This window comes from Struthio camelus, chromosome 30, assembly GCF_040807025.1.
Source record: "Struthio camelus isolate bStrCam1 chromosome 30, bStrCam1.hap1, whole genome shotgun sequence".
Lineage (NCBI taxonomy): Eukaryota > Metazoa > Chordata > Aves > Struthioniformes > Struthionidae > Struthio > Struthio camelus.
This window is the reverse complement of record NC_090971.1, coordinates 3,473,256-3,482,468: the sequence shown is the minus strand read 5'-3', so window position 1 is coordinate 3,482,468 and position 9,213 is coordinate 3,473,256. Positions and strand designations below refer to the sequence as shown.

General features: G+C 69.9%; 1 protein-coding gene across 1 annotated transcript; it reads left to right on the top strand.

The window, feature by feature from the left end:
• The first annotated feature begins 320 nt into the window (after positions 1 to 320).
• NTRK1 (neurotrophic receptor tyrosine kinase 1) lies at positions 321 to 7,871 on the top strand. The gene is made up of 17 exons (XM_068922129.1): positions 321 to 535; positions 2,032 to 2,106; positions 2,286 to 2,357; positions 2,713 to 2,781; positions 2,859 to 3,013; positions 3,109 to 3,257; positions 3,385 to 3,511; positions 3,637 to 3,966; positions 4,084 to 4,101; positions 4,211 to 4,269; positions 4,424 to 4,526; positions 4,654 to 4,800; positions 4,875 to 5,005; positions 5,091 to 5,263; positions 6,001 to 6,241; positions 6,733 to 6,891; positions 7,253 to 7,871. The coding sequence occupies exons 1-17, from the start codon at positions 360 to 362 to the stop codon at positions 7,436 to 7,438; spliced, it is 2,370 nt and encodes a 789-aa protein (XP_068778230.1). The 5' UTR covers positions 321 to 359; the 3' UTR covers positions 7,439 to 7,871.
• Positions 7,872 to 9,213: the final 1,342 nt, after the last annotated feature.

Below are 9,213 nucleotides of genomic sequence, written 5' to 3'. Positions count from 1 at the left end.
CGCAGGATGCGGCCGGACCAAGGGGCTTCCCGGGAAGCGAGTCACGGTGACTCACGGGCTTCCCGGGAAGCGGCTGCCCGCTGCCGCCCAGCCGCACCGGACCCCAGCACGGCGCACCCGGCCCTGGGAGGGGTGTGTGTGTGGGGGGGGGCGGCCTGCCTGTTTGCCCCCTTCCCCATCGCTTCCCCCGCCCCGGCAGAGCTGGGACCCCCGATGCCGGCGCTGCCCGTCCCCGCGGGAGGGGAGATGCTGGCTCCTCCCCGGGAGGCTGGTCCTGCGCTGCCTTTAATCCTGCGCGCACACATGCTGCGGGCGGCAAGTGCGAGGGAGGCGGCGAGCGGGGCTGCCGCGGCCCCGCGATGCTCCCGCCGCCGCCCGCCTGGCTCTGCCTGGCCGCGCTGCTGCTGGCACCGGGCAGCGCCGAGCCCTGCCCGGCGCCCTGCCGCTGCCCCGGCGCCGGCACCCTGCTCTGCCGGGAGCCCGACACCCTGGGCAGCCTGGCCGGGCTCCTGGGCGCCCGCACCTTCAGCGACGTGTGAGTGGGGAGGATGCTGCGGGGTCGGCTCCGGGCGAGGTGCGGCCCCCTCCCCTCTCGCAGCCGTGATGCTGGTGGGAGCCGAGGGTGCAGCCGGGGTGCTGGCACCTCGCCTCGAAGCTTGCGGGGTGGGATGGGGAGGGGGGAGGTCGAGTCCTAGGATCCCCCCCCTCCCCAGACCCGAAGGGGTGTTTGCTAGGCAGGGATGTCCGGCGCAGGGAGAGGGGGGCGGTGGTGGTACCCAGCTGGGGAGCGGGATGGGTTTGGGGATGCTCCCGGAACTGGTTGGGTTGGAGGGATCCCCTCTGCCTTCATCCTTCCCCCTGCACTGGGATGCGTGCTGGGGAGGGGGCAGCTTGAGCGAGGAGGCTGCTGAGGGCGATGGGTGGTTTGGGTGATAACGGGGTGCCTGGCCTCCTGGGTCCTCCTCCTCCTCCCCCTGCTGCAGCCCCGGCCTTGCCGCATCGCCCTGCGGCATGCCTCCGTGCCTCAGTTTCCCCACGGGCCAGGGCGCTGCCAGCTCTTTGTTTGCTGCTCGCGGGGTGGGGCGGATGGCGGCGGGGACGCGGTGCTCCCTGGCAGACCCCCGTCCGCGGCCGTCCCAGCCTCCCTTGTCTCCATCGTCCCCGCAGCCTCGTGCAGGGGGTCTGCATGGTTGGGGGCACCCCGCGGTGGTCGGGGCTCAGCGGGACCAGAACCCCTCGGTCACAGGTTCAAATCCCCAGCTGGCCCCCTGAGGACTTGGAGCAGCCCCTGGGGTGTGGCAGGGTGGTGAAACCCAGCAGTCGCTCCCGAAAGGGGTTTCCATCACTGCCCACCCTGGGGAAAGCAGAGGGAGACAGCACCTCAGTGTCCCCCCCCCCAAAAAAAAAAAAAAAGTCATGCCACAGGGACACAGGCGGGCGCAAGCAGAGGTGGGGACCCACCGAGGGTTTGCACCCTGGGGGTTAAAGAGGCTGAGACCCGGCAAACTCGCTCGCTGGGTGAGATCGCAGGCTGCCTGGCTGCCGAGCGGCCCCTAGGATGCCGAGGTCAGGGGCGCCCCAGTCCTGTTCCCGCGCCGGTCCGGAGGGGATGCATCACGCTGGTGCTCGGCTGGGAGGGCTCAGTACCCCCGGGATTGGGTATTGCAACCGGGGACAGAGAGCTGCTGCCCCGCCGCTGTCCTCTCCCCCCTTCCCCATCTCGTCCCTGCCTGCTGAGGGGGAAACCGAGGCCCGGGGGCCCGCGGAGCAGGGCTGCCGTTGCGGGGCCGCGGCATGGGGCGGGCGTCCCGTTCCCTCCGCCCTGCGTTTTGCGGTGGCGCGATGGCGTGGGTGCCAAGCGGGGCACGGACGGGGATGCTGGCGACCCGCTTGCTCTCCCCGGCATGCCTTTCCCAGCCGTCGCGGCTTGAGCCTCCGGCTGCCAGATCCTGCATCCCACCGAGGGGGGCCGGACCCCGGAGTGGCGGCCGGGGGGGCCTGATCCCTGCGCCGGGCTCATTTGCCGAGCAGGGTCATCGAGAACCAGAGGACGCTGACGACCTTGACCCGGGCTGACACCAGGATGCTCCGGGACCTCAGGAACCTGTGAGCATCCCCGAGCCGGGATGGGGATAGGGAGACCCCCCCCCCCGGAGTTCCCTGGTGCTTGATCCCACCGTGGGGAGGCAGAGGGTGGCTCTGGAGGGATGTTTGCCCCCCCGGAGTGGCGGGGCAGGGACATTCGGGGTCGGGATACGGATGCTCAGTCCTTCCTTGCTTCCCAGCACCATCGCCAATTCGGGGCTGCAGCACATCTCCGTGGATGCTTTCCAGGACACCCCCAGGCTGAGCCACGTGTGAGTAGCCCCCCTGTGCACCCCCCCCAACCCCGCGCTGTCCCCGGGGTGGCTCGTCCCCCCGCCGAGGGGCCGATCGATGGCTTCCAGCCTCCCCAGCGCTCGCCGGCGGCACGGCAGCAAAACTCGATCCGTGGCAGCGGCCGGGGCGGGGAGGGGGAAGCGGGCACAGGGATTTTACCGCTGAGTGGGAAACCCATCGATCGAGCCGGGAGCCCAGGCAGCACCCGGCTCCCGGCACCTTCGTGCCGCACGGGCCCCGATGCGAGAGGGGACGCCGGAGGCGGTGGGGACAGCGACTGTCCCCGGCGAAGGGGCTGCTGATGGAGGTGGGGGGGGGGGTCCGTCCTTGCAGGAACCTCTCGTCCAACGCGCTGCACAGCCTGTCCTGGAAGACCTTCCAGCATCTGCCGCTGCAGGAGCTGTGAGTCGCCGGGGAGGGGAGGGCGAGCGGGCGGCTCCGACGGCCCGCTCCAAACCTTCGTCCCCTCCCGTCCCCAGCATCCTGGCGGGAAACCCCTTCAACTGCTCCTGCGGCATCCGCTGGCTGCAGCTCTGGCAGAACGGGAGCCGCGCCGAGCTGGGCAACCAGTCGCTGGGCTGCTGGGAGGGCAGCGTCTTCGTGCCCCTGGGCAGCCAGCACCTGCGCGCCTGCGGTACGGACGGCGGCCGGGCTCGCGGGGCGGCCTTCGGGCGCAGCCGGGGCCGCGGGCGGCAGCCGGGCTCCGCTCACCGCCCCGCCGCTCGGCAGAGCCCCCGACCGTCCGCATCGAGCACGCCGACGCGGTGCTGCGGCAAGGCGACAGCGTCAACCTCACGTGCCACATCGCCGCCGAGCCGCCGGCCGCGGGGCGCTGGCTGCTCCCCGACGTGGGACCGGAGGTGCCCGTCGTCACCGAGGCAAGCTCGGCGTGCGGACGCCTCTCGGCTCGCTTCGACCTCGCTGGTGGTGTCCTGGCCGAAGGCGGGCGCCCGGCGGTGGCACCGTGCCGGCCGCCTGCTAGCTCTCCGCTCTGGTTCCCCGCAGCTCTCTGACCAGGAGATCCTCCTGGAGATCCACAACGTCTCCTCCAGCCTCAACCGCAAGGACATCACTTGCCGGGCGGAAAACGTGGCCGGGCCGGCGGAGGACAGCGTGGTCCTCAACGTCACCTGTGAGCCACCAACGTGGGGCCGGGTCGGGCAACCTCCGGCCGTTGGAGTCGGCCGGCGCCGGGCGGACGGACGGACGCCCGCCGCGGCCCGCGTCGCCCACCCAAAGCCGCTCCGTCTCGCGCAGTCCCGGCTGTGATCCTGCTGCTGCAGGAGGCCATCCCGCAACACTTCTGGTGCATCCCCTTCTCGGTGGACGGCAACCCGGCGCCCAGCGTCCGGTGGCTCTTCAACGGCACCGCCCTGGTCGAGGGACCCTACATCCACACCCGCATCGTGGAGTACGAGCACAACTCCACCGTGCTGCACGGCTGCCTCCAGCTCAACCGGCCCACGCACGTCAACAACGGCAACTACACCCTCATCGCCCGCAACGCCCTCGGCTCCGCCACCTGCACCGTCCAGGGCCGCTTCATGGAGAACCCCTTCAGCTTCAACCCCGAGGAGCCCATCCCCGGTAGGCGCCCGCCGCCTGCCTCGGTTTCCCCGCCGCGGGGCTCTCGCCCGTTTTAACGCGTCCTTCCCCCTTCCGTTTTTTTTTCCCCCCCTTCCGCCGCATCGGGCTGCCGCGCAGTGTCTCTGTCGCCGCTGGGTGAGTGAGCCGCGACGCAGCGTCACCGTGGTGGGAAGCGAGGGGTGGGGACGGATGGGACACCCCGCCACCACCCCGCTTGGGCGCTCACCTCGCGCCCTTCCGCCAGCCCCAGGCAACGGCTCGCTGGAGGGACCCGTCGAGACGCCGGACGAGCACGCTTTCGGGGTGAGCCTGTTCGGGGTGCGCTGCGGAGCCCGCTGCCTCGGTTTCCCCCTCCCCAACCCCCGGGGGGGGCAGCTCCCGGGGCTCAGAGCCAGGCGGAAGTTGGGGGGGGGGGGAACCTCGAGCTGAGCCCCGCGTCCCCCCCCCCCGCCGCCAGGTCTCCGTGGCCGTCGCGCTGGCCGTGTGCGCCTGCCTCTTCCTCTCCGTCCTGCTGATCGGGCTCAACAAGTGCGGGCGCCGCTCCAAGTTCGGCGTTAACCGTAAGCCTCCCCGGCCCGGCGGGTGGGTGCTGCACCAAGCACCCCGGGGGCACCGGCTGCTCCTTCGCTCCCGGAACGGCTTTGACCCCCCCCCCCCCCGGCGGGATGCTCGTCCCCGTCCCCGCAGGCTCGGCCGTGCTGGCCCGAGAGGACGACCTGGCCGTGTCCCTGCACTTCATGAACCTGGGCAGCAGCCCGCCGTCCTCGGCCGAGAGCAAGCTGGAGGGGCTGAAGAGCAACTTCATCGAGAACCCGCAGTACTTCTGCGACGCCTGTAAGGGCCGGCGGCGGCGGGGACGCGGCGGCCGGCGCGATGCTCCGGCCGGGCTGACCGTCCCCTCCGCCCAGGCGTGCACCACGTGCAGCGGCGCGACATCGTGCTCAAGTGGGAGCTGGGCGAAGGCGCCTTCGGCAAGGTCTTCCTGGCCGAGTGCTACAACCTCCTGCCCGAGCAGGAGAAGACGCTGGTGGCCGTGAAGGTGAGCAGCCGGCGGGCAACCTCGCCGCTGGCTTGAACCCCCTCTCCCCTACTCCTAATTTTCTAATTTCCCCCCATACCGGCAGGCGCTGAAGGAGGCGACGGAGAGCGCCCGCCTGGACTTCCAGCGGGAAGCCGAGCTGCTGACGGTGCTGCAGCACGAGCACGTCGTCAAGTTTTACGGCGTCTGCACCGACGGCGAGCCCCTCGTCATGGTCTTCGAGTACATGAAGCACGGCGACCTCAACCGCTTCCTCCGGTGGGTCCGGCCGGGGCCGCCGTGCCTGCGCCGCGCCGTGCCCGCCTGTCCCCCCCCCCGCCCCCGTCCCCGCCGCGCCATCGGTGCCGCGGCTCAGACAGCCCGCTCCGCGCTCGCTGCTAATGCAGCCCTCCTTGCAATATTGATTAGATTAGCTGTCTGAGAGGCTCAAATAGAGAGAGATTGGCCATCAGCTGGAATAAGCAGAGACTTTTCGATTGGCCCCCCAGGTATTGCTGATAGACGGGGGGGGGGGGGCCGCCAGAGGCATCGCTTTAGCGGCCCCGCGATGAGCTCTGAGACGTGGCTTTTATGATTATTGTTATGGGACTTGGCATTAATGGTTCTGCCGAGCAGATCCCCCCTGCCGCTCCCGGCCCCGGCTTCCTCGGCCCGGCTGTCAGCAGCGCTCGCCGTCAAAGGCAGAGGCGGCTCGAGGCGCCCCGAGCCCCGCTGGCCCCGGTTGGCTTTCACACCCCGGCTACGCACGCGCCTCCCCGGCGTGCACGCACAGGCAGCGTGCGGGAGCACGCGTGTGCGCGCGCGGCCATGCCCGTGCATGGATGCACACGCGTGCACGAGCGCCTTTCCCTTGCGCGCACACGCACGCAGCGCCGTTACCGCGCGCATCTCTGCCTCTGCTGCAGCCCCTCTCCTTGCAGCCCCTCTCACCCCGGTGCAGGCGGTCCTGCCCCCTCCTCGCCTCCGAGCAGCCTCTTTGCCCCCCGCCCCGGCAGGTCGCACGGTCCCGACGCCAAGATCCTGGACAACGGCAACGGGCAGCCCTACGGGCAGCTCACCCTCAGCCACATGCTGCAGATCGCCACGCAGATCGCCTCCGGCATGGTCTACCTGGCCTCCCTGCACTTCGTGCACCGCGACCTGGCCACCCGCAACTGCCTGGTGGGCCACAACCTGGTGGTGAAGATCGGGGACTTCGGCATGTCCCGAGACATCTACAGCACCGACTACTACCGGGTGAGCGGGCTTCTTGCCGGCCACAGCCCCTGTGGCCGCCCGGCCGCTCTTTACAGGGAGAAGCACCCCGTAGAGCTGCTCCGTGGGGCTATCTGCGCCTGGGGGGGCTGCAAGCTCCTGGGGGTCCTGCCGGAGGGTCTTTTCCTCCCCCAACCTCCCCCTTGGGGGGATATCTCCCGCTTTGCCCAGTGCTCCCAGTGCCAGGGGCTGGGCTGGACCAGGAGGCTTGGGGCCACGGGGAGCATCTCTATCATCCCTCCATCATCTCCATCTCCATCATCTCCTGGTGGGAACGAGCTGGCCGAGGGGGGTCCACGCTCAATTTTTCCCGTTTAGCTGCTGCCCCCTACCCCAGATCCACCCATATTTAATGGGGCGGCAGAGGGAGGTGCAGAGCACTTAACGCACGGGGCCAGGGGGGTCCCGAGTGGTGAGGCCGTGCCAGCGTCCCTCTCCGGGCCCCGCCCCGCTGACGGCCCCACGCTGGGCAGGTGGGCGGCCGGACCATGCTGCCCATCCGCTGGATGCCCCCCGAGAGCATCCTCTACCGCAAGTTCACCACCGAGAGCGATATCTGGAGCTTCGGCGTGGTGCTCTGGGAGATCTTCACCTACGGCAAGCAGCCCTGGTACCAGCTCTCCAACACCGAGGTGATGGGGCTGGTGGGGGAGGGCAGGGGCCGCGGCTCGGGGTGGGGATGAAGCCGGGCCGGGGGGGGTCACCGACGCCGTAAGCGGGGACCAGCCTGCTCCGGCGCAGAAAAAGCAGCACGGAGCAGAGAGCCGGACTCCTGGGTCCTCTTCCTCACTCGGGAGAGGAGGATGAGGGAAGCGCGAGGATGCCCTTTGCAAGCCCCAGCAAGGGTCCTGCCGTACGGAGGTGGGCGCGACGGGTGGGGAGCCAGGACGCCTGGGTCCTGCCGCCCTCCCCGGCTCTCCGGTGGGGTTAGAGACCCCCCCACCACCACCACCACCAGCCCACGGCTCCATTTCGGGCCCGCCGCTCTCGCAGGCCATCGAGTGCATCACGCAGGGCCGGGAGCTGGAGCGGCCGCGGACGTGCCCCTCCGAGGTCTACGCCGTCATGCAGAGCTGCTGGCAGCGGGAGCCCCAGCAGCGCCAGAGCATCAAGGAGATCCACAGCCGGCTCCAGGCGCTCGTCAAGACCCCCCCTGTCTACCTGGACATCCTGGGCTGAGCGGGGACCCCCCCCTGCCCTCCTCTCCCCCCCCAATCCCACCTCTGGCTCCCCGCAGCGCCTCTGCCCGCCGTGCCGCCTGCACCGGGGCCGGCAAAGACCCCGCACGGATGGATGCCCCATGCCAGCCGGAGCGGGACCGTGGCTCCTCGCCCCGGGGCCGGGATGGGGTGGATGGATTAAAACCAGGGTCAGGGTAGGGGGAACCCCAGCGCTGGACAGTTGCTGCAGCTGAGGCCGTGCCGGCGGCTCCCAGCTCCGCGGGGTTTCGGCAGCTCGTGCCAGCTCGCTCTGGGGCTGCGAAGTGCCTGGGCAAGGGCATCCCGTGGCTTAGCTGCTCCTTCCTCTCCCGCCTCGGTCCCGGTCCCCCGCTGGTGGGGACATGCCGCGTGCTCTGCAGCCCAACCGGTCCATAATAAACCGCTGCCCGCCAAACCCTGTGCTGGTCGCTGGAGGGGACGGAGGGCTTTCGAGGAGAAAGAGGGGCTTTTTGGAGCAGGGATGCTCCAACTGGGCAAGTGGGGGGCAGGGGGGTGGTTCAGGTGCGAGGTTCCCCCTTGCTGCCCCGTCCAAAAAGCAGCAAAAAAAAAAAAAAGAGGAAAAATGCCCAAACAAAGAGAGAAGCTTCCCCCCCACCGCTCCCTTCCGCGGGCACCGTCATCGGAGCCGAGGGGTTATCGGATGCCCTGTAGCATCCACTTAATCACCCTTCCCAGGGCTCTCCGGCCGCCTTGGTAATGTTTGAGACCTGGATCTGCCTGTAATGGAGCTGAATTGATTTCATCCGGCTAATTAGGCGCTGCAGGTTCCCCCTTGCTACCGGCCGCGATAGGGCTGGGCTGCGGGGGAAACTGAGGCAGGGGGCCGCCGGGCGCTCCCGGCCCGCGAACCGGAGCTGTCGGCACCATCCCGACCCGACACGCGTCCCCGGGTCTTACGGGCCCTGCGACGGGGACGGCTCCGGGTCCGCGCCGGGGAGGGTGGGGGGATGGCCGGGGTTTTTGGGGGGGGGGGGGGTCCCCAGCCACAGTGGCACGGCCGGAGGAGTGACCTGCTTCCTCCCAGTCGGGGGGGGGGGGGTTCCTCTAATCACTGCCCGCGCTGATTTATGGGCTCTTCCCTCTTATCTAATTTGAGGAAGGAACGAGATTACAACTTTGAGCTTTGCCAGCGCCGCGCTGCAAATTGCCTCTTCGCTCAATACCGCTCCCTGCGGACGGCTCGGCCGGAGCCGGGGGCGGGGGGGGGTTTCCCGGACCCCTCGCTGCCCAAGAAGCCCCAAACCCTCCGAGCCCCCGGCGCTGCAGGGAACCAGCGAGGTGGGGGGGGGGGTGGATGCTGCGGGGGGCGCCGGAGCCGGCCGTGCCTCAGTTTCCCCGCAGAGGGGAAGGAAGCCGAGAGCTACCGGCTCCGGCCGGGAAGGGTTAAGGCAACCGGCTCCCTTCCAGCCCCGCTCCCTGAAGTGTTGAGCCCGCATCGATTTTTTTTTTTATCCCCACCCTGCAGTTTCTCCCTTTTCAGCCGCTCCGGCGGGAGCCCTAATGCACTCCGGCAACGAGGTAATTAACGGCTCCGCTCCCTTGAAAAGTTGCCGGCCCCAGCGGCACCGGGGAGAGGCGGCGGGGGGGGGGGGGGGGTGAACGGTCCCCCCCCCCCTCCCCATCCCTCCTCCGAGGCCGCCTCTCTGCTGCCGCCGGCGATGCGCGGCCCCGGCAGCGCTGCGGGGGGAGGGGGGGGGGAAGGAGCATCCCGCCAGCTGAGTGCCCAGCAGTGAT